The sequence below is a fragment of the Rissa tridactyla genome, chromosome 10, assembly GCF_028500815.1.
Source record: "Rissa tridactyla isolate bRisTri1 chromosome 10, bRisTri1.patW.cur.20221130, whole genome shotgun sequence".
Taxonomy (NCBI): Eukaryota; Metazoa; Chordata; class Aves; order Charadriiformes; family Laridae; genus Rissa; species Rissa tridactyla.
Window position 1 is genome coordinate 20,163,123 of NC_071475.1, and position 23,838 is coordinate 20,186,960.

General features: G+C 61.8%; 1 protein-coding gene across 1 annotated transcript; it reads left to right on the forward strand.

The window, feature by feature from the left end:
- Positions 1-321: 321 nt before the first annotated feature.
- On the forward strand, positions 322-11,962 carry LOC128915729 (PHD finger protein 7-like; the record flags this gene model as incomplete). The annotated part of the gene is made up of 15 exons (XM_054216464.1): positions 322-332; positions 1,587-1,748; positions 1,869-1,993; positions 2,269-2,329; positions 2,450-2,551; positions 9,348-9,509; positions 9,630-9,754; positions 10,030-10,121; positions 10,211-10,312; positions 10,593-10,717; positions 10,806-10,968; positions 11,055-11,161; positions 11,382-11,495; positions 11,648-11,766; positions 11,946-11,962. Coding segments are annotated over exons 1-15 (1,587 nt in total), but the record flags the coding sequence as incomplete, so codon positions are not given.
- Between the last annotated feature and the right edge of the window lie 11,876 nt (positions 11,963-23,838).

Consider the following 23,838-nt stretch of genomic DNA (forward strand, 5'->3'; position numbering starts at 1 on the left):
GGAAGGGGGCTGGCAGAAGAGGATGGCTGAGGACCCTCTCAAAGCAGGAGCTGAAGGAGGCAGCCTGGGAATCCTCTCGTCACTCTCCGCGGTGTCAGCCAGCCAGTATTGTAGAAGGGCTTCTTGGGGTTTCAGGTTTCTTTCTTGGTCCTGAATTGCATTTCGGACCCGGATTCTCCAATGCTGGGTTTCACATTGCTTTTTTCCTACTCTGGTTGTGCCTGAGACACTGTCTGGTTTTTGTCCTGCTGTTGCAGGTGAATTATTCCGAGAAGTCACCCTTGTGGGGTTAACTAAAAGGGTTCTGTTAATGCTTAAGCGATGATCAAATGGTAATTAATCAATGCTTGAATGAAAATCCAATGGTAATCAAATGGTGATTAGCTAATAATTAAGCGGTAATCAGAATCATAGAATCATTGAGGTTGGAGAAGACCCTTAAGATCGTCGAGGCCAACTGTTAATCTAACTCTACCAAGTCCACCACTAAACCATGTCCCTAAGCGCCACGTCTACGCGTCTTTGAAATACCTCCAGGGACGGTGACTCAGCCACTTCCCTGGGCAGTGTTTTCCACTGCTTGACAGCCCATGGATCCAGCCTGTCCAGGTCCCTCTGCAGAGCCTTTTCACGCTCAAACAGATCAACACTCCCACCCACGGCCTCCGAAGCTGCCCCACACCCTCTTGCCAGGGAGTCTTGCCCAGTGAGTGGCCACCAGCCCTGGGCTCTGCCCAGAGGAGAGACCACGGCCTTTCGGATCAGGCAGCAGCTGGCACAAGACTGAGCCAAGGGGAGAGTTTTGGCAGAGTACAGAGAGATGGGATGCAAACTCTCAACCCAAAAGCTTTCCCTCCACACTCCTCCAGCAGGGAAGTCCCCAAAATCACCTGTAAAGGCACAGGCCAGGGTGAGAGCTGCCCGAGAGAGGGGCTCCCCTGCTCTCTTTGCTTGCATATGCCCCTTTTGGGCGCCTCTGAAGCTGTCCCACAGCAACTTGCAGTTTCCTACCCCACCAAGGAAAGGCTCGCGCTCACTCTGAAAGACAGTTTATTGCCATGGAAGAAGGCCATTCCCGCCGTGACTCCCCAGCTTGTGCTCCTGCTGCTTTTTCTTCTGGAGGCAGCACGTCACCAAAGCGCTAAGAAGTTCAGGAGAAAGGTGTTGGGCCACCTGCGACACTCAGGTGCCGTCCCGAGGTCCTCTGCTGTGCACCAGCCACCCACCGCGTGTCCCGAGGTCCTCTGCTGTGTGAGCCCAGGCCAGGCTCAAAGGTGGCTTCTGCCCCTGGTACCGGGGAGCCTGGAACCGCAGGCAGTGCTGCAGGTGCAGCCTTACCGGTGCGGTGCAGAAGGAAGGATCACCTTCCCCGACCTGCTGGCAGCGCTGCCCGTACCGGGGGCAGGAGCAGAGACGTTCCTTGGCCAGGGCGGGAGCCCTGCAGTTGCCCTGCCTGGCCAGCACCTTTTGGCCAACAGTGCCACCCTCGAAGGCATCCCGGGAGACCTGGCGTGTGACTCTGCCCTGGCTGCAGGAGCAGCCGCCCCAGTTACATGGGCTCAGGCCCCCGCCTCGGCACTTCATAGGCCCCCTGTGAGGCGGTGGCCATCTCAGAGTGGGAGGCAGGTGGCCGAGGGCGCCCCTGTCCGTGTTCAGGCCAGTGGTGCTGATGTCACAGTGGCCACTGTGACACGCTGGCGCCAAGGCTACAAAAAGGCCGCGGCCGGGCATCAGTCTGACCTGGAGAGGTGAGGAGAGGGCAGGGGAGGGACGGGGCTTGCGCGGGGCTGCCAGGGGAGGAGGGAGCCCCACACCTCGGGGCTCTGGGCCTGTGCTGCAAGCTCACCCACGTCCCGCTTCTCCCGCAGGGTCAGCGGAGGAGCATTTGGAGGAGACAGCCCAGCGCTGCTGGGACAGGGACTCTCCAAACGCTCACCGTCGTCGTGTGCCATGTCAGCCACGGAGGAGATGGCTCCCGACTCGATGGAGCAGGGTGAGAGCAAAGCATCCCTCCCCAAGCCTGGCAGAGGGGCCATCGCGGCGGTCAGCGTGGGGCCAAGAGCGGTGGCGGGGGGGAGGCAGGAGGTCCCCGAGCGCCCCGGGGGAGCGGGGCCCAGGCTGGGCAGTGGGCACCTGCTGGGACACCCCTGCCTGCACTGGCCCGGCTGGGCAGGGACAGACAGGCCCTTGGGGGCAATCCCTCAGGGACGCTTCCCCCGGCCCCGCAGAGGTGCTCATTCCTGGTGCCGTTTGCTCTCTCCCCTCCAGCATGCATGCTGTGTCGCCGGGCAGAGGCTGACCCGGGCATCTGCGGGCGCAAGCTGCAGAAGCATGGGCTCTGCGCCCATGAGTTTTGCCTGGTGAGTTCCCTCGGGGCTCCCTCCAGCTTTCCGACAGGCAGTCCCTGCCCCGCTCTGCTCATCACCTCCTCCTCTTTTCTCCTCTGCAGTTTTTTGCCAACCAGCTTTTTCGGCAATGGGACGAGGACGAGGGATTCAGGGGATTCGTCCCTGAGGATATTCGGCGTGCGATCCGGTGTGCAGAACGCAAGGTGAGGATCTGAGAAGAGCAGGGAGATCGGTGCCAGGAGAGGTTTGGCAGAGCTTAGCCCAGACCCCAGGAAAGAAATCCCCGCCATTCCAAGCACCTCTGGCACAAACGTCTTGCTCCCAGCAGCTCCACAGAGGCTCCAGCACAGGAGCCTCCTCCGCCAGGCGCAGCTGCGGGCTGTGACCCAGCCGCGGCCGCATCCCGCGCTCTGCCCGGAGGTGTGGGGCTGGCTGTGGAGGCCCTGACGTTGCTGCTGACGGGGGCTGCTCTGCTCTTTCCAGTACTGCTTCGTCTGCGGCGAGAGCGGGGCCACCATCACCTGCTCGATGATGGGCTGCAGGCGCAGCTTCCATCTCCCCTGTGCCGGGGAGGGTGGATGCGTCACCCAGTTCCTGTCTCCATACAGGTACCTCCTCTCACCTCCTCCCCACCACCACCGGGAAAGAAGGGCCCAGCACTTCTCACCTCACCCATCCCTCTCCTCTGACCCGCAGGTCCCTCTGCTGGGAGCACCGCCCAGAGCAGGCAGTGGAGGCGGCTCCGGAGGAGAACACCACCTGCCTCATCTGCCTGGAGCCTGTGGGGGACCAAAAGTCCTACGGCACCATGGTGTGCCCCGCCTGCAAACACGCCTGGTTCCACAGGGGCTGCATCCAGGTAGGAGCCATCCCCTCGCCCCTGGGGCACGGCAGGCGCTCAGCACCACCAGGGCCTTACTTGGGCTCCTTATGTTTCTCCTGCAGGCACAGGCTCTGAACGCTGGAATTTTTTGCTTCCGGTGCCCGCTCTGCAGAGACAGGAGTGCATTTCTCCCGGAAATGCTCATCATGGGGATCCGAATGCCCTTCAGGTTGGTGTCCTTCTGCCTGGCTCATGAGACAGGAGGGTGCAAGCGCTGTGCCGTGCCAGGGCCTGCCCCAGCCAGCAGTCCTGGTCCTCCGCTGTGCCATGAGTCTGGGCTTCAGCTTCAGGCAGGAGTTGGAAAACGGGCAGGGGGGGAAGAGCAGGGACGCCCTGCATCTGCCTCATGTCGGGTAGCGGGGGCTCATCAGTTTTCCTTTCTCCATCAGTCTACCATCATGGGAGGACGGCCAGGCATACGCAGGAGAAAGAGAGAGGCACAGCCGCTGCGATGCCAGTGTTTGCCTTTGTCCAGGAGGCAGGGAGCAGGCAGAGGAAGGGGGGTAAGTTGCCAACGCTGCACCCTGGGGCTCTGCACGGGATCTCAGTCTGGCCGAGGGCTTCAAGCGCAAGGACTGAGAGCAAGAGCTCTGCCAGACAGTCCCGTGCTGTGGTCACTTTGTCCTCACAGCCATGGACGTGTTTTCTTCCCCAGGCCCTGGGAACTGCTCCTGTGCTCCTCCTGCGCTGCCGAGGGCACCCACAGACACTGCTCCTCTTTGAGCAGCAGCACGGCCAGCTGGGAGTGCGACAGCTGTGCTGGCCTGGGCACCGGTAAGAGGCAAAGCACCCGGGTGCCCGGGGGCCAGGGGCCAGGCGAGGCCTGGCAGCGGGTGCCCAGGGTGGGCTTGGCAGAGCCTCTCTGCTCCAGGAGGGCTGGGGGCACCGCTCCTGGCCTATCCTGCCCCGGGCCTGGGGGGCCGTGCCCTTGACCTTCCTGCTTCCCCTTACAGCCTCCACTGCCACCTCGGAGCTCGCCAGCCCCAGCCGGGCAGGAGCGGGGCCTTCCCGGGGCTCCCCAGCACCTGGGAGCAGCAGCCCAGGCACCAGTAGCCAGGTGGCATCAAGGCAGTCCCACAGCTCCCCAGCACTCGAGAGTGGGATCCAGTCCACATCGGGGTCTTTCCAAGGCTCCCTGGCACCTGTGACCAGCAGCCCCAGCACAACCTGTCAGTCAGAAGCAGGGCCTTCCCATGGCTCTCTACGTGGGACCAGTAGCCTCTGCACTGGTAGCCAGGTGGCATCAAGGCTATCCCATGGCTCCCCACCACTCGAAAGTGGGATCTGCTCCAGCCCGACTGGACCTGACTGCACGCGAAACCACTCCCGCGTGCAACGTCGGGCCCAAAATCTCTACATCCAGCCAAGAAGACAATGTGCCAGGGGCCGCGTGTCTGCAACAAGTGCTGGGAGCAGCACCCCCAGCCAGGCGGGGCGGGGGCCGTCCCATGGCTCCCCGGTACCCAACACCAGCAGCCCCAGCACTGCCAGCCAGCTGCCATCGGGGTCCTCCTGCGGCTCCCCAGCACTCGAGGGCAGCAGTGGCTCCAGCACCCCTGGGCCCACGCGGGTGCGAGCCCTCTCCCGCGTGCAACACCAGGCCCAGAATCCCTACAGCCGGCCCAGACGACGACGTGCCAGGAGCCCTGTGCCTGCAACAAGTGCTGAGAGCAGCACCCCCAGCCAGGCGGAGCTGGGGCCGTCCCTCCGCTCCCTGGTACCCAACACCAACAGCCCCAGCACCGCCAGCCAGCTGCCATCGGGGTCTTCCTGCAGCTCCCCAGCGCTCAACAGCGGCAGCCGTTCCAGCATCCCCGGGCCCGTGCGGATGAGGGAAAGGTCTCGCGTACAGCGCCGGGCCCAAATTCCCTACAGCCGACCCGGACGACGACGCAGGACCAGCCGTGCTGTGTCCCCGAGTGCTGGCCCTGATCCGCCTCCTTCAGCACAATAAAGTTGGCCGTTAACCTCAGCACGGGGTGATTCCACACTCATTTCTCGGCTTCCTCCTCCTCCTCCTCCTCTCCCTTTCTGGAGGGGCAGCGTTAGGGGCTGGGCCCAGAGGGTTGTCCTCTCCCCGGGGCTTGGCAGCACCTTCCCCAGACCACCTCCCTCCTGGCGGGCTGGCCTCGGCCGGCTGCCCAGCACCATGGCTGGGCGCTTGGGGCCTCGCTGGCCCCACAGCCTGCTCAGTTTCCCCAGGGGAAGCTCACACCCACCGGGACCGGTGGTCTCTGCCCCTGCCCCTTGGAGGGCAGCCTGGCCCAGCACAGTGCAGTGGGTGCTGCCGTCCATCTCCCGGCAACATGGGCTGCGCCCGCCCACCCGGCATGGCCCTCGCAGCTCGCTTCCCAGCGCCACGCACCCCGGCCCCTGCGACTTTTGACAAGCTTCAACCGCTTTGTTCTGAACATGGCTATAACCTGGCGCGTCAGCCAGGGGGTCGCACAGAAGGGCATGCAGAAAGGGTGCTTCAAGTGTTTTGTTCTGGACAAGGCTCTAACAAATTCTCATCCACACTGCCTAGGTTTGATAGACTTGGGGTAAAGTGGCAAAGTTACTTTTCTTTAAATCTAAGTTCAGTGGCACGTCTTTATTTGTGACATGAAGATTTCTGTAGATGGTGTTTGTACAGTAGCCAAAGGTCATACCCTGTTGCCCAGTTCGGGGTCCTGTTCACAGAATGACAGGAGGGTATGGGTTGGAAGAGACCTCTGGAGATCATCTAATCCAGCCCCACTGCCAAAGCAGCTTCACCCAGAGCAGGGTGCCCAGGAACGCTTCCAGGCGGGTTTGGAATATCTCCAGAGAAGGAGACTCCACCACCTCTCTGGGCAGCCTGTGCCAGTGCCCTGGCACTCTCAAAGTAAAGAAGTTTTTTCTCACGTGGAGGTGGAATTTCCCGTGTTCCAGTTTGTGCCCGTTGCCCCTTGTCCTGTCGCTGGGCAACACTGAAAAGAGTCTGGCCCATTCCTCTGGACACCCGCCCTTTAGATACTGATAAGCATTGATGAGATCCCCCCTCAGTCTTCTCCAGGCTAAACAGACTCAGATGTCTCTCAGCCTTTCCTCATCAGGGAGGTGCTCCAGTCCCCTAATCATCTTCGTAGCCCTCCACTGGTCTCTCTCCTGTAGTTCCTTGTCTTTCTTGAACCGGGGAGCCCAGCACTGGACACACACTCCAGATGTGGCCTCACCAGGGCAGAGCAGAGGGGGAGGATGACCTCCCTCCACCTCCTGGCCACGCTCTTTTTAGTGCACCCCAGGATGCCCTTGCCCTTCTTGGCCACAAGGGCACAGTGCTGGCTCATGGTCAACTCGTTGTCCGCCAGGACTCCCAGGTCTCTCTCTGCAGAGCTGCTCTCCAGCAGGTCAAGTCCTAACCTGGACCGGTGCATGAGGTTATTCCTCCCCAGGTGCAGGACCCTACATTTGCCCTTGTTGAACTTCACTAGCTTCTTCTCCGCCCAATTCTCTAGCCTGTCCAGGTCTCGATGAATGGCAGCACGGCCTTCCGGTGTGTTGGACACTCCACTCAGATTTGTGTCATACAACACAAAACTGCTCCCCAACATTATTGCTGCTGTACCAACTGAAGGCTTCCTTCTTGCAGCGTACGCCAAGAAATCCTTTTAAATGGAGATTGCAAACACGCGGTAAGGAATTCACTCCACGGAGTTCAGGACAGTGAGAGCAGTGCCCCTTCCTGAGGACTTGAGTCCCGTCACATGCCCCTCGGAGCACAAAAATCCCATGTGGTCCACAGGAGAGTAGCAAGGGGCCTGAGAAACGTCATTCATCAAAACAAATTTCCCTACTGTTGGAGACCGATAAGTGCGTTTCTAGTGCAGGAAGGAGAAAAGAGTTGCTTGCAGAGTGACTGCTGAAGAGCTCTGTGAAGCTGGCGGAGTGCTAGAAGGCAGAATCAAATAGTGGTGAGCAAAGCACAAAGGAAATCCAATGGGGTGGCTGTCCGGACATGAACAACCCTCTGCTCTTCAGGCAAACTATAGGTAGTCTTACAGTGTGTGCGTTAGGTGCCTTCCCGAGAGGCCTCGATGCCACATGGCAGTTGATTCCTTAAAGTAGGGAGCAGCTGTCCTCTCTGAGGAAGGCAGGGGAACCTGGGAGGCCCGACGGGCTTTGCTGCCAACAAAGAGGTAATGAGGAAGGAAAGGAGGTACAGAGGGTCCGAAAGTGGACTCCGTGGCAGCACTTTGTCCTTCTATTCTTGACTGCGGTGATTGGGAAGACGCGAGGTCTAGACACGGCCAGAACAGGTAGTGCTCTTCAGGGAATGGATTGTGATGTGAGCTCTGAGGCTCTCCCGAGCAATGGATCTCGAGTGCAGCTGGCCAAAGAGCTGTGGCCACGCACAGCCTCCCTGTCACCGAGGTGCTTGTTCCCTGGCACCGTTTGCCTCTGTCGGCATGTAGCTAACGCAGCTCTGTAATGGCCTGGCGCCGGAAGGCCGAGTGACATCTCTGAAAGCCTGGTGAGAAGGGAACCCTGAGCGCCAGAGTTTGGCTTGGAAGGGGGCTGGCAGAAGAGGATGGCTGAGGACCCTCTCAAAGCAGGAGCTGAAGGAGGCAGCCTGGGAATCCTCTCGTCACTCTCCGCGGTGTCAGCCAGCCAGTATTGTAGAAGGGCTTCTTGGGGTTTCAGGTTTCTTTCTTGGTCCTGAATTGCATTTCGGACCCGGATTCTCCAATGCTGGGTTTCACATTGCTTTTTTCCTACTCTGGTTGTGCCTGAGACACCGTCTGGTTTTTGTCCTGCTGTTGCAGGTGAATTATTCCGAGAAGTCACCCTTGTGGGGTTAACTAAAAGGGTTCTGTTAATGCTTAAGCGATGATCAAATGGTAATTAATCAATGCTTGAATGAAAATCCAATGGTAATCAAATGGTGATTAGCTAATAATTAAGCGGTAATCAGAATCATAGAATCATTGAGGTTGGAGAAGACCCTTAAGATCGTCGAGGCCAACTGTTAATCTAACTCTACCAAGTCCACCACTAAACCATGTCCCTAAGCGCCACGTCTACGCGTCTTTGAAATACCTCCAGGGACGGTGACTCAGCCACTTCCCTGGGCAGTGTTTTCCACTGCTTGACAGCCCATGGATCCAGCCTGTCCAGGTCCCTCTGCAGAGCCTTTTCACACTCAAACAGATCAACACTCCCACCCACGGCCTCCGAAGCTGCCCCACACCCTCTTGCCAGGGAGTCTTGCCCAGTGAGTGGCCACCAGCCCTGGGCTCTGCCCAGAGGAGAGACCACGGCCTTTCGGATCAGGCAGTGGCTGGCACAAGACTGAGCCAAGGGGAGAGTTTTGGCAGAGTACAGAGAGATGGGATGCAAACTCTCAACCCAAAAGCTTTCCCTCCACACTCCTCCAGCAGGGAAGTCCCCAAAATCACCTGTAAAGGCACAGGCCAGGGTGAGAGCTGCCCGAGAGAGGGGCTCCCCTGCTCTCTTTGCTTGCATATGCCCCTTTTGGGCGCCTCTGAAGCTGTCCCACAGCAACTTGCAGTTTCCTACCCCACCAAGGAAAGGCTCGCGCTCACTCTGAAAGACAGTTTATTGCCATGGAAGAAGGCCATTCCCGCCGTGACTCCCCAGCTTGTGCTCCTGCTGCTTTTTCTTCTGGAGGCAGCACATCACCAAAGCGCTAAGAAGTTCAGGAGAAAGGTGTTGGGCCACCTGCGACACTGAGGTGCCGTCCCAAGGTCCTCTGCTGTGCCCCAGCCACCCACCGCGTGTCCCGAGGTCCTCTGCTGTGTGAGCCCAGGCCAGGCTCAAAGGTGGCTTCTGCCCCTGGTACCGGGGAGCCTGGAACCGCAGGCAGTGCTGCAGGTGCAGCCTTACCGGTGCGGTGCAGAAGGAAGGATCACCTTCCCCGACCTGCTGGCAGCGCTGCCCGTACCGGGGGCAGGAGCAGAGACGTTCCTTGGCCAGGGCGGGAGCCCTGCAGTTGCCCTGCCTGGCCAGCACCTTTTGGCCAACAGTGCCACCCTCGAAGGCATCCCGGGAGACCTGGCGTGTGACTCTGCCCTGGCTGCAGGAGCAGCCGCCCCAGTTACATGGGCTCAGGCCCCCGCCTCGGCACTTCATAGGCCCCCTGTGAGGCGGTGGCCATCTCAGAGTGGGAGGCAGGTGGCCGAGGGCGCCCCTGTCCGTGTTCAGGCCAGTGGTGCTGATGTCACAGTGGCCACTGTGACACGCTGGCGCCAAGGCTACAAAAAGGCCGCGGCCGGGCATCAGTCTGACCTGGAGAGGTGAGGAGAGGGCAGGGGAGGGACGGGGCTTGCGCGGGGCTGCCAGGGGAGGAGGGAGCCCCACACCTCGGGGCTCTGGGCCTGTGCTGCAAGCTCACCCACGTCCCGCTTCTCCCGCAGGGTCAGCGGAGGAGCATTTGGAGGAGACAGCCCAGCGCTGCTGGGACAGGGACTCTCCAAACGCTCACCGTCGTCGTGTGCCATGTCAGCCACGGAGGAGATGGCTCCCGACTCGATGGAGCAGGGTGAGAGCAAAGCATCCCTCCCCAAGCCTGGCAGAGGGGCCATCGCGGCGGTCAGCGTGGGGCCAAGAGCGGTGGCGGGGGGGAGGCAGGAGCTCCCCGAGCGCCCCGGGGGAGCGGGGCCCAGGCTGGGCAGTGGGCACCTGCTGGGACACCCCTGCCTGCACTGGCCCGGCTGGGCAGGGACAGACAGGCCCTTGGGGGCAATCCCTCAGGGACGCTTCCCCCGGCCCCGCAGAGGTGCTCATTCCTGGTGCCGTTTGCTCTCTCCCCTCCAGCATGCATGCTGTGTCGCCGGGCAGAGGCTGACCCGGGCATCTGCGGGCGCAAGCTGCAGAAGCATGGGCTCTGCGCCCATGAGTTTTGCCTGGTGAGTTCCCTCGGGGCTCCCTCCAGCTTTCCGACAGGCAGTCCCTGCCCCGCTCTGCTCATCACCTCCTCCTCTTTTCTCCTCTGCAGTTTTTTGCCAACCAGCTTTTTCGGCAATGGGACGAGGACGAGGGATTCAGGGGATTCGTCCCTGAGGATATTCGGCGTGCGATCCGGTGTGCAGAACGCAAGGTGAGGATCTGAGAAGAGCAGGGAGATCGGTGCCAGGAGAGGTTTGGCAGAGCTTAGCCCAGACCCCAGGAAAGAAATCCCTGCCCTGCCAAGCACCTCTGGCACAAACGTCTTGCTCCCAGCAGCTCCACAGAGGCTCCAGCACAGGAGCCTCCTCCGCCAGGCGCAGCTGCGGGCTGTGACCCAGCCGCGGCCGCATCCCGCGCTCTGCCCGGAGGTGTGGGGCTGGCTGTGGAGGCCCTGACGTTGCTGCTGACGGGGGCTGCTCTGCTCTTTCCAGTACTGCTTCGTCTGCGGCGAGAGCGGGGCCACCATCACCTGCTCGATGATGGGCTGCAGGCGCAGCTTCCATCTCCCCTGTGCCGGGGAGGGTGGATGCGTCACCCAGTTCCTGTCTCCATACAGGTACCTCCTCTCACCTCCTCCCCACCACCACCGGGAAAGAAGGGCCCAGCACTTCTCACCTCACCCATCCCTCTCCTCTGACCCGCAGGTCCCTCTGCTGGGAGCACCGCCCAGAGCAGGCAGTGGAGGCGGCTCCGGAGGAGAACACCACCTGCCTCATCTGCCTGGAGCCTGTGGGGGACCAAAAGTCCTACGGCACCATGGTGTGCCCCGCCTGCAAACACGCCTGGTTCCACAGGGGCTGCATCCAGGTAGGAGCCATCCCCTCGCCCCTGGGGCACGGCAGGCGCTCAGCACCACCAGGGCCTTACTTGGGCTCCTTATGTTTCTCCTGCAGGCACAGGCTCTGAACGCTGGAATTTTTTGCTTCCGGTGCCCGCTCTGCAGAGACAGGAGTGCATTTCTCCCGGAAATGCTCATCATGGGGATCCGAATGCCCTTCAGGTTGGTGTCCTTCTGCCTGGCTCATGAGACAGGAGGGTGCAAGCGCTGTGCCGTGCCAGGGCCTGCCCCAGCCAGCAGTCCTGGTCCTCCGCTGTGCCATGAGTCTGGGCTTCAGCTTCAGGCAGGAGTTGGAAAAAGGGCAGGGGGGGAAGAGCAGGGACGCCCTGCATCTGCCTCATGTCGGGTAGCGGGGGCTCATCAGTTTTCCTTTCTCCATCAGTCTACCATCATGGGAGGACGGCCAGGCATACGCAGGAGAAAGAGAGAGGCACAGCCGCTGCGATGCCAGTGTTTGCCTTTGTCCAGGAGGCAGGGAGCAGGCAGAGGAAGGGGGGTAAGTTGCCAACGCTGCACCCTGGGGCTCTGCACGGGATCTCAGTCTGGCCGAGGGCTTCAAGCGCAAGGACTGAGAGCAAGAGCTCTGCCAGACAGTCCCGTGCTGTGGTCACTTTGTCCTCACAGCCATGGACGTGTTTTCTTCCCCAGGCCCTGGGAACTGCTCCTGTGCTCCTCCTGCGCTGCCGAGGGCACCCACAGACACTGCTCCTCTTTGAGCAGCAGCACGGCCAGCTGGGAGTGCGACAGCTGTGCTGGCCTGGGCACCGGTAAGAGGCAAAGCACCCGGGTGCCCGGGGGCCAGGGGCCAGGCGAGGCCTGGCAGCGGGTGCCCAGGGTGGGCTTGGCAGAGCCTCTCTGCTCCAGGAGGGCTGGGGGCACCGCTCCTGGCCTATCCTGCCCCGGGCCTGGGGGGCCGTGCCCTTGACCTTCCTGCTTCCCCTTACAGCCTCCAGTGCCACCTCGGAGCTCGCCAGCCCCAGCCGGGCAGGAGCGGGGCCTTCCCGGGGCTCCCCAGCACCTGGGACCAGCAGCCCTGGCACTGCCAGCCAGGCGGCAGCAAGGCTGTCCCACAGCTCCCCAGCACTCGAGAGTGGGATCCAGTCTGCATCGGGGTCTTCCCGGGGCTCCCAGGCGCCGGGGACCAGCAGCCCTGGCACTGCCAGCCAGGCGGCATCAAGGCCGGGCCACAGCTCACCAGCTCGTGCAAGCGGCAGCTGCTCCAGCCCACCTGGACCTGACCGCACGCGAACCCGCTCTCGGCTGCAACATCGAGCCCAAATTCCATACAGCCGGCCTAGAAGACGCCATGAGAACAGGCAAATGCCAGCCCCAAGTGCTGGGAGCAGCACCCAAAGCCAGGCGGGGCGGGGGCCGTCCCATGGCTCCCCGGTACCCAACACCAGCAGCCCCAGCACCGCCAGCCAGCTGCCGTCGGGGTCCTCCTGCGGCTCCCCAGCACTCGAGGGCAGCAGTGGCTCCAGCACCCCTGGGCCCACGCGGGTGCGAGCCCTCTCCCGCGCGCAGCGTCGGGCCCCAGATCCCTACAGCCGGCCCAGACGAACACGCCGCACCAGGAGCCCTGCGCCAGCCCCGAGTGCTGAGAGCAGCACCCCCAGCCTGCCGGGGCTGGACCCGTCCCACCGCTCCCCAGCACCCGAGACCAGCAGCCCCAGCACCGCCAGCCAGCTGCCATCGGGCTCCTCCTGCGACTCCCCAGCGCTCGAGAGCGGCAGCCGTTCCAGCAGCCCCGGGCCCGTGCGGATTAGAGGAAGCTCCCGCGTCCAGCGTCGGGCCCAAAATCCCTACAGCCGGCCCAGACGACGACGCGGGACCAGCTGTGCCCCATCCCCGAGTGCTGGCCCTGATGCCCCCCCTCCTGGACAATAAACTTTGTCTTTAATCTCAGCAGTGGGAGACTGGGAGATTCCATGCTCATTTGTCGTCAGAGAGGAAGGAAAGGAGCTCTGTCATTTCGTGATCATAGAATCACAGCACCATAGAATGGTTTGGGTTGGAAGGGACCTTAAAGACCATCTAGTTCCAAGCCCCCCGCCCTGGGCAGGGACACCTCCCACTAGACCAAGTTGCTCAGAGTCCCATCCAGCCCGGCCTTGAACACCTCCAGGGATGGGGCATCCACAACCTCCCTGGGCAACCTGTTCCACCGCCTCACCACCCTCACAGGAGAGGAATTCTTCCTAATATCCAACCTGAATCTACCCTCTTTCAGTTTGAAACCCTTACCCCTCGTCCTGTCATTACACCCCCTGATCCAGAGTCCCTCCCCAGCTTTCCTGTAGGCCCCCTTCAGGTACTGGAAGGCTGCCATAAGGTCTCCACGGAGCCTTCTCTTCTCCAGGCTGAACACCCCCAACTCTCTCAGTCTGTCCTCATAGCAGAGGTGCTCCAGCCCTCTGATCATCTTCGTGGCCCTCCGCTGGGCCCGTTCCAGCAGGTCCGTGTCCTTCTTGTGCTGAGGACTCTAGAGGGGCACGCAGTGCTCCAGGGGGGGTCTCACCAGAGCGGAGTAGAGGGGCTGCATCACCTCCCTCCACCTGCTGGCCACGCTGCTTTTCATGCAGCCCAGGATGCAGTTGGCTTCTTGGGCTGCAAGCGCGCATTGCCGGCTCATGTTGAGCTTCTCGTCCAACAGCACCCCCAAGTCCTTCTCCTCAGGGCTGCTCTCAAGCCATTCTCCACCCAACCTGGATCTGTGCCTGGGATCGCCGTGACCCAGGTGCAGGACCTTGCACTCGGCCTGGCTGAACTTCATGAGGTTCGCACGGGCCCACCTCTCCAGCCTGGCCGGGTCCCTCTGGATGGCATCCCTTCCCTCCAGCGTGTCGACCGCACCACACAGCTTGGTGTCATCGGCACGCTTGCTGAGGGTGCACTCAATCCCACTGTCCGTGTTGCCGACAAAGATGTTAAAGAGCACCCGTCCCAGTACTGACCCGAGGAACACCACTCATCACTGGTCTCCACTTGGACGTTGAGCCATTGAATGTAAACCCCTTGAGCGCGGCCATCTAGCCAGTTCCTTATCCACCAAGTGGTCCATCCATATGACCGCTATACCCAAGACGGCCTCCAACCACCACATCACCCGCAAGTCCGAAACAGTGGTTTGGCAGTGGCTTAAGAGGCAATTTAAACGATGATTAAATGAGGATTTCAGTCCGGCCCTGGGAGCACCCTCACACCTGGCAGGTTCAGTGGTGGGCTCCGCGGCGCTTGGTGAGGAAATGGCCCTGCTGCCGGGGCGCTCACCTGAGCCCGCAGCCTGGGCTGCCTTCCCCTGGGGACTGACTCCTCCTGACCTTGGATCAGAGCTTGTACTGCAGCACCGTTGCCAAAGCCCCCCAGGGACTGAAGAAACAGCTCCTTTGGCTGCCCTCTACGGTAAGTACCGAGCCCAGGTACAGTAAGTTTCTGAGGGTAAATGGCCTCTGCTCTGCACTTCCCTCCGGTTGGGTTTTCTTCTATTGCTCCACGAGACATCCTCGTAGGCCTTCAGGAAGGCGGCGAGCAAGGGAAGGTTTCAGTCTTCCCTGTCCTGCCTGCTCCTTCCTAGACTTTTCTAGAATCTTTCCCTCGCAGAAGGACGGGAAGCTCAGGTGTGTTAGGAGATGGCTGTGGGCACTGGTAGAGGTGAATGGTCAGCAGTCGAGAGGCTTGTGCAAGTCTCTTCCACTGAGAATCCCTGTTGTTTATTTCAGGTAAACCAGAGTTGAAATGGCAAGTCAAGGATTGGGGAAATACACTGCTGAGATAAGAAGGATGAAACCAGTCTTGTTGTGAGAGGGACAAGTTAGAGGACAGAAGATGGAAAAGGAAATAGCCAAAGTATCACGTAGATGAAGAAGAAAGTCTGTATTTTCTCTGGAGTTCTGTTCCTTTTGTTTTCCTCTCTGTGCCTGCCGAAATTCGTCTCAGTCACGTTTTCATTTTGGGTTTGGGATGTTGTTTTTTTCCCTTTCCTCAGAATCCATTTTGCGCTATAGAACTTTGAAAACACCTCTTGGGACCATTGAGTCCAAGCGCCAGCTCAAGCAGGGTCCCCTGGAGCAGGCTGCCCAGTAGGATTTTGCCTGACTCCAAGGCACAGTGGGTGGCAGGTGGCCGAGGGCATCCCTGTCCGTGTTTGGGGCGCACGCAGGACAATGGTGCTGATGTCACAGTGGCCACTGTGACACGCTGGCGCCAAGGCTACAAAAAGGCCGCGGCCGGGCATCAGTCTGACCTGGAGAGGTGAGGAGAGGGCAGGGGAGGGACGGGGCTTGCGCGGGGCTGCCAGGGGAGGAGGGAGCCCCACACCTCGGGGCTCTGGGCCTGTGCTGCAAGCTCACCCACGTCCCGCTTCTCCCGCAGGGTCAGCGGAGGAGCATTTGGAGGAGACAGCCCAGCGCTGCTGGGACAGGGACTCTCCAAACGCTCACCGTCGTCGTGTGCCATGTCAGCCACGGAGGAGATGGCTCCCGACTCGATGGAGCAGGGTGAGAGCAAAGCATCCCTCCCCAAGCCTGGCAGAGGGGCCATCGCGGCGGTCAGCGTGGGGCCAAGAGCGGTGGCGGGGGGGAGGCAGGAGCTCCCCGAGCGCCCCGGGGGAGCGGGACCCAGGCTGGGCAGTGGGCACCTGCTGGGACACCCCTGCCTGCACTGGCCCGGCTGGGCAGGGACAGACAGGCCCTTGGGGGCAATCCCTCAGGGACGCTTCCCCCGGCCCCGCAGAGGTGCTCATTCCTGGTGCCGTTTGCTCTCTCCCCTCCAGCATGCATGCTGTGTCGCCGGGCAGAGGCTGACCCGGGCATCTGCGGGCGCAAGCTGCAGAAGCATGGGCTCTGCGCCCATGAGTTTTGCCTGGTGAGTTCCCTCGGGGCTCCCTCCAGCTTTCCGACAGGCAGTCCCTGCCCCGCTCTGCTCATCACCTCCTCCTCTTTTCTCCTCTGCAGTTTTTTGCCAACCAGCTTTTTCGGCAATGGGACGAGGACGAGGGATTCAGGGGATTCGTCCCTGAGGATATTCGGCGTGCGATCCGGTGTGCAGAACGCAAGGTGAGGATCTGAGAAGAGCAGGGAGATCGGTGCCAGGAGAGGTTTGGCAGAGCTTAGCCCAGACCCCAGGAAAGAAATCCCCGCCATTCCAAGCACCTCTGGCACAAACGTCTTGCTCCCAGCAGCTCCACAGAGGCTCCAGCACAGGAGCCTCCTCCGCCAGGCGCAGCTGCGGGCTGTGACCCAGCCGCGGCCGCATCCCGCGCTCTGCCCGGAGGTGTGGGGCTGGCTGTGGAGGCCCTGACGTTGCTGCTGACGGGGGCTGCTCTGCTCTTTCCAGTACTGCTTCGTCTGCGGCGAGAGCGGGGCCACCATCACCTGCTCGATGATGGGCTGCAGGCGCAGCTTCCATCTCCCCTGTGCCGGGGAGGGTGGATGCGTCACCCAGTTCCTGTCTCCATACAGGTACCTCCTCTCACCTCCTCCCCACCACCACCGGGAAAGAAGGGCCCAGCACTTCTCACCTCACCCATCCCTCTCCTCTGACCCGCAGGTCCCTCTGCTGGGAGCACCGCCCAGAGCAGGCAGTGGAGGCGGCTCCGGAGGAGAACACCACCTGCCTCATCTGCCTGGAGCCTGTGGGGGACCAAAAGTCCTACGGCACCATGGTGTGCCCCGCCTGCAAACACGCCTGGTTCCACAGGGGCTGCATCCAGGTAGGAGCCATCCCCTCGCCCCTGGGGCACGGCAGGCGCTCAGCACCACCAGGGCCTTACTTGGGCTCCTTATGTTTCTCCTGCAGGCACAGGCTCTGAACGCTGGAATTTTTTGCTTCCGGTGCCCGCTCTGCAGAGACAGGAGTGCATTTCTCCCGGAAATGCTCATCATGGGCATCCGAATGCCCTTCAGGTTGGTGTCCTTCTGCCTGGCTCATGAGACAGGAGGGTGCAAGCGCTGTGCCGTGCCAGGGCCTGCCCCAGCCAGCAGTCCTGGTCCTCCGCTGTGCCATGAGTCTGGGCTTCAGCTTCAGGCAGGAGTTGGAAAAAGGGCAGGGGGGGAAGAGCAGGGACGCCCTGCATCTGCCTCATGTCGGGTAGCGGGGGCTCATCAGTTTTCCTTTCTCCATCAGTCTACCATCATGGGAGGACGGCCAGGCATACGCAGGAGAAAGAGAGAGGCACAGCCGCTGCGATGCCAGTGTTTGCCTTTGTCCAGGAGGCAGGGAGCAGGCAGAGGAAGGGGGGTAAGTTGCCAACGCTGCACCCTGGGGCTCTGCACGGGATCTCAGTCTGGCCGAGGGCTTCAAGCGCAAGGACTGAGAGCAAGAGCTCTGCCAGACAGTCCCGTGCTGTGGTCACTTTGTCCTCACAGCCATGGACGTGTTTTCTTCCCCAGGCCCTGGGAACTGCTCCTGTGCTCCTCCTGCGCTGCCGAGGGCACCCACAGACACTGCTCCTCTTTGAGCAGCAGCACGGCCAGCTGGGAGTGCGACAGCTGTGCTGGCCTGGGCACCGGTAAGAGGAAAAGCACCCGGGTGCCCGGGGGCCAGGGGCCAGGCGAGGCCTGGCAGCGGGTGCCCAGGGTGGGCTTGGCAGAGCCTCTCTGCTCCAGGAGGGCTGGGGGCACCGCTCCTGGCCTATCCTGCCCCGGGCCTGGGGGGCCGTGCCCTTGACCTTCCTGCTTCCCCTTACAGCCTCCAGTGCCACCTCGGAGCTCGCCAGCCCCAGCCGGGCAGCAGCGGGGCCTTCCCGGGGCTCCCCAGCACCCGGGACCAGCAGCCCAGGCACCGGTAGCCAGGCGGCAGCAAGGCTGTCCCACAGCTCCCCAGCACTCGAGAGTGGGATCCAGTCTGCATCGGGGTCTTCCCGGGGCTCCCAGGCGCCGGGGACCAGCAGCCCTGGCACTGCCAGCCAGGCGGCATCAAGGCCGGGCCACAGCTCACCAGCTCGTGCAAGCGGCAGCTGCTCCAGCCCACCTGGACCTGACCGCACGCGAACCCGCTCTCGGCTGCAACATCGAGCCCAAATTCCATACAGCCGGCCTAGAAGACGCCATGAGAACAGGCAAATGCCAGCCCCAAGTGCTGGGAGCAGCACCCAAAGCCAGGCGGGGCGGGGGCCGTCCCATGGCTCCCCGGTACCCAACACCAGCAGCCCCAGCACCGCCAGCCAGCTGCCGTCGGGGTCCTCCTGCGGCTCCCCAGCACTCGAGGGCAGCAGTGGCTCCAGCACCCCTGGGCCCACGCGGGTGCGAGCCCTCTCCCGCGCGCAGCGTCGGGCCCCAGATCCCTACAGCCGGCCCAGACGAACACGCCGCACCAGGAGCCCTGCGCCAGCCCCGAGTGCTGAGAGCAGCACCCCCAGCCTGCCGGGGCTGGACCCGTCCCACCGCTCCCCAGCACCCGAGACCAGCAGCCCCAGCACCGCCAGCCAGCTGCCATCGGGCTCCTCCTGCGACTCCCCAGCGCTCGAGAGCGGCAGCCGTTCCAGCAGCCCCGGGCCCGTGCGGATTAGAGGAAGCTCCCGCGTCCAGCGTCGGGCCCAAAATCCCTACAGCCGGCCCAGACGACGACGCGGGACCAGCTGTGCCCCATCCCCGAGTGCTGGCCCTGATGCCCCCCCTCCTGGACAATAAACTTTGTCTTTAATCTCAGCAGTGGGAGACTGGGAGATTCCATGCTCATTTGTCGTCAGAGAGGAAGGAAAGGAGCTCTGTCATTTCGTGATCATAGAATCACAGCACCATAGAATGGTTTGGGTTGGAAGGGACCTTAAAGACCATCTAGTTCCAAGCCCCCCGCCCTGGGCAGGGACACCTCCCACTAGACCAAGTTGCTCAGAGTCCCATCCAGCCCGGCCTTGAACACCTCCAGGGATGGGGCATCCACAACCTCCCTGGGCAACCTGTTCCACCGCCTCACCACCCTCACAGGAGAGGAATTCTTCCTAATATCCAACCTGAATCTACCCTCTTTCAGTTTGAAACCCTTACCCCTCGTCCTGTCATTACACCCCCTGATCCAGAGTCCCTCCCCAGCTTTCCTGTAGGCCCCCTTCAGGTACTGGAAGGCTGCCATAAGGTCTCCACGGAGCCTTCTCTTCTCCAGGCTGAACACCCCCAACTCTCTCAGTCTGTCCTCATAGCAGAGGTGCTCCAGCCCTCTGATCATCTTCGTGGCCCTCCGCTGGGCCCGTTCCAGCAGGTCCGTGTCCTTCTTGTGCTGAGGACTCTAGAGGGGCACGCAGTGCTCCAGGGGGGGTCTCACCAGAGCGGAGTAGAGGGGCTGCATCACCTCCCTCCACCTGCTGGCCACGCTGCTTTTCATGCAGCCCAGGATGCAGTTGGCTTCTTGGGCTGCAAGCGCGCATTGCCGGCTCATGTTGAGCTTCTCGTCCAACAGCACCCCCAAGTCCTTCTCCTCAGGGCTGCTCTCAAGCCATTCTCCACCCAACCTGGATCTGTGCCTGGGATCGCCGTGACCCAGGTGCAGGACCTTGCACTCGGCCTGGCTGAACTTCATGAGGTTCGCACGGGCCCACCTCTCCAGCCTGGCCGGGTCCCTCTGGATGGCATCCCTTCCCTCCAGCGTGTCGACCGCACCACACAGCTTGGTGTCATCGGCACGCTTGCTGAGGGTGCACTCAATCCCACTGTCCGTGTTGCCGACAAAGATGTTAAAGAGCACCCGTCCCAGTACTGACCCGAGGAACACCACTCATCACTGGTCTCCACTTGGACGTTGAGCCATTGAATGTAAACCCCTTGAGCGCGGCCATCTAGCCAGTTCCTTATCCACCAAGTGGTCCATCCATATGACCGCTATACCCAAGACGGCCTCCAACCACCACATCACCCGCAAGTCCGAAACAGTGGTTTGGCAGTGGCTTAAGAGGCAATTTAAACGATGATTAAATGAGGATTTCAGTCCGGCCCTGGGAGCACCCTCACACCTGGCAGGTTCAGTGGTGGGCTCCGCGGCGCTTGGTGAGGAAATGGCCCTGCTGCCGGGGCGCTCACCTGAGCCCGCAGCCTGGGCTGCCTTCCCCTGGGGACTGACTCCTCCTGACCTTGGATCAGAGCTTGTACTGCAGCACCGTTGCCAAAGCCCCCCAGGGACTGAAGAAACAGCTCCTTTGGCTGCCCTCTACGGTAAGTACCGAGCCCAGGTACAGTAAGTTTCTGAGGGTAAATGGCCTCTGCTCTGCACTTCCCTCCGGTTGGGTTTTCTTCTATTGCTCCACGAGACATCCTCGTAGGCCTTCAGGAAGGCGGCGAGCAAGGGAAGGTTTCAGTCTTCCCTGTCCTGCCTGCTCCTTCCTAGACTTTTCTAGAATCTTTCCCTCGCAGAAGGACGGGAAGCTCAGGTGTGTTAGGAGATGGCTGTGGGCACTGGTAGAGGTGAATGGTCAGCAGTCGAGAGGCTTGTGCAAGTCTCTTCCACTGAGAATCCCTGTTGTTTATTTCAGGTAAACCAGAGTTGAAATGGCAAGTCAAGGATTGGGGAAATACACTGCTGAGATAAGAAGGATGAAACCAGTCTTGTTGTGAGAGGGACAAGTTAGAGGACAGAAGATGGAAAAGGAAATAGCCAAAGTATCACGTAGATGAAGAAGAAAGTCTGTATTTTCTCTGGAGTTCTGTTCCTTTTGTTTTCCTCTCTGTGCCTGCCGAAATTCGTCTCAGTCACGTTTTCATTTTGGGTTTGGGATGTTGTTTTTTTCCCTTTCCTCAGAATCCATTTTGCGCTATAGAACTTTGAAAACACCTCTTGGGACCATTGAGTCCAAGCGCCAGCTCAAGCAGGGTCCCCTGGAGCAGGCTGCCCAGTAGGATTTTGCCTGACTCCAAGGCACAGTGGGTGGCAGGTGGCCGAGGGCATCCCTGTCCGTGTTTGGGGCGCACGCAGGACAATGGTGCTGATGTCACAGTGGCCACTGTGACACGCTGGCGCCAAGGCTACAAAAAGGCCGCGGCCGGGCATCAGTCTGACCTGGAGAGGTGAGGAGAGGGCAGGGGAGGGACGGGGCTTGCGCGGGGCTGCCAGGGGAGGAGGGAGCCCCACACCTCGGGGCTCTGGGCCTGTGCTGCAAGCTCACCCACGTCCCGCTTCTCCCGCAGGGTCAGCGGAGGAGCATTTGGAGGAGACAGCCCAGCGCTGCTGGGACAGGGACTCTCCAAACGCTCACCGTCGTCGTGTGCCATGTCAGCCACGGAGGAGATGGCTCCCGACTCGATGGAGCAGGGTGAGAGCAAAGCATCCCTCCCCAAGCCTGGCAGAGGGGCCATCGCGGCGGTCAGCGTGGGGCCAAGAGCGGTGGCGGGGGGGAGGCAGGAGGTCCCCGAGCGCCCCGGGGGAGCGGGACCCAGGCTGGGCAGTGGGCACCTGCTGGGACACCCCTGCCTGCACTGGCCCGGCTGGGCAGGGACAGACAGGCCCTTGGGGGCAATCCCTCAGGGACGCTTCCCCCGGCCCCGCAGAGGTGCTCATTCCTGGTGCCGTTTGCTCTCTCCCCTCCAGCATGCATGCTGTGTCGCCGGGCAGAGGCTGACCCGGGCATCTGCGGGCGCAAGCTGCAGAAGCATGGGCTCTGCGCCCATGAGTTTTGCCTGGTGAGTTCCCTCGGGGCTCCCTCCAGCTTTCCGACAGGCAGTCCCTGCCCCGCTCTGCTCATCACCTCCTCCTCTTTTCTCCTCTGCAGTTTTTTGCCAACCAGCTTTTTCGGCAATGGGACGAGGACGAGGGATTCAGGGGATTCGTCCCTGAGGATATTCGGCGTGCGATCCGGTGTGCAGAACGCAAGGTGAGGATCTGAGAAGAGCAGGGAGATCGGTGCCAGGAGAGGTTTGGCAGAGCTTAGCCCAGACCCCAGGAAAGAAATCCCCGCCATTCCAAGCACCTCTGGCACAAACGTCTTGCTCCCAGCAGCTCCACAGAGGCTCCAGCACAGGAGCCTCCTCCGCCAGGCGCAGCTGCGGGCTGTGACCCAGCCGCGGCCGCATCCCGCGCTCTGCCCGGAGGTGTGGGGCTGGCTGTGGAGGCCCTGACGTTGCTGCTGACGGGGGCTGCTCTGCTCTTTCCAGTACTGCTTCGTCTGCGGCGAGAGCGGGGCCACCATCACCTGCTCGATGATGGGCTGCAGGCGCAGCTTCCATCTCCCCTGTGCCGGGGAGGGTGGATGCGTCACCCAGTTCCTGTCTCCATACAGGTACCTCCTCTCACCTCCTCCCCACCACCACCGGGAAAGAAGGGCCCAGCACTTCTCACCTCACCCATCCCTCTCCTCTGACCCGCAGGTCCCTCTGCTGGGAGCACCGCCCAGAGCAGGCAGTGGAGGCGGCTCCGGAGGAGAACACCACCTGCCTCATCTGCCTGGAGCCTGTGGGGGACCAAAAGTCCTACGGCACCATGGTGTGCCCCGCCTGCAAACACGCCTGGTTCCACAGGGGCTGCATCCAGGTAGGAGCCATCCCCTCGCCCCTGGGGCACGGCAGGCGCTCAGCACCACCAGGGCCTTACTTGGGCTCCTTATGTTTCTCCTGCAGGCACAGGCTCTGAACGCTGGAATTTTTTGCTTCCGGTGCCCGCTCTGCAGAGACAGGAGTGCATTTCTCCCGGAAATGCTCATCATGGGCATCCGAATGCCCTTCAGGTTGGTGTCCTTCTGCCTGGCTCATGAGACAGGAGGGTGCAAGCGCTGTGCCGTGCCAGGGCCTGCCCCAGCCAGCAGTCCTGGTCCTCCGCTGTGCCATGAGTCTGGGCTTCAGCTTCAGGCAGGAGTTGGAAAAAGGGCAGGGGGGGAAGAGCAGGGACGCCCTGCATCTGCCTCATGTCGGGTAGCGGGGGCTCATCAGTTTTCCTTTCTCCATCAGTCTACCATCATGGGAGGACGGCCAGGCATACGCAGGAGAAAGAGAGAGGCACAGCCGCTGCGATGCCAGTGTTTGCCTTTGTCCAGGAGGCAGGGAGCAGGCAGAGGAAGGGGGGTAAGTTGCCAACGCTGCACCCTGGGGCTCTGCACGGGATCTCAGTCTGGCCGAGGGCTTCAAGCGCAAGGACTGAGAGCAAGAGCTCTGCCAGACAGTCCCGTGCTGTGGTCACTTTGTCCTCACAGCCATGGACGTGTTTTCTTCCCCAGGCCCTGGGAACTGCTCCTGTGCTCCTCCTGCGCTGCCGAGGGCACCCACAGACACTGCTCCTCTTTGAGCAGCAGCACGGCCAGCTGGGAGTGCGACAGCTGTGCTGGCCTGGGCACCGGTAAGAGGAAAAGCACCCGGGTGCCCGGGGGCCAGGGGCCAGGCGAGGCCTGGCAGCGGGTGCCCAGGGTGGGCTTGGCAGAGCCTCTCTGCTCCAGGAGGGCTGGGGGCACCGCTCCTGGCCTATCCTGCCCCGGGCCTGGGGGGCCGTGCCCTTGACCTTCCTGCTTCCCCTTACAGCCTCCAGTGCCACCTCGGAGCTCGCCAGCCCCAGCCGGGCAGGAGCGGGGCCTTCCCGGGGCTCCCCAGCACCTGGGACCAGCAGCCCTGGCACTGCCAGCCAGGCGGCAGCAAGGCTGTCCCACAGCTCCCCAGCACTCGAGAGTGGGATCCAGTCTGCATCGGGGTCTTCCCGGGGCTCCCAGGCGCCGGGGACCAGCAGCCCTGGCACTGCCAGCCAGGCGGCATCAAGGCCGGGCCACAGCTCACCAGCTCGTGCAAGCGGCAGCTGCTCCAGCCCACCTGGACCTGACCGCACGCGAACCCGCTCTCGGCTGCAACATCGAGCCCAAATTCCATACAGCCGGCCTAGAAGACGCCATGAGAACAGGCAAATGCCAGCCCCAAGTGCTGGGAGCAGCACCCAAAGCC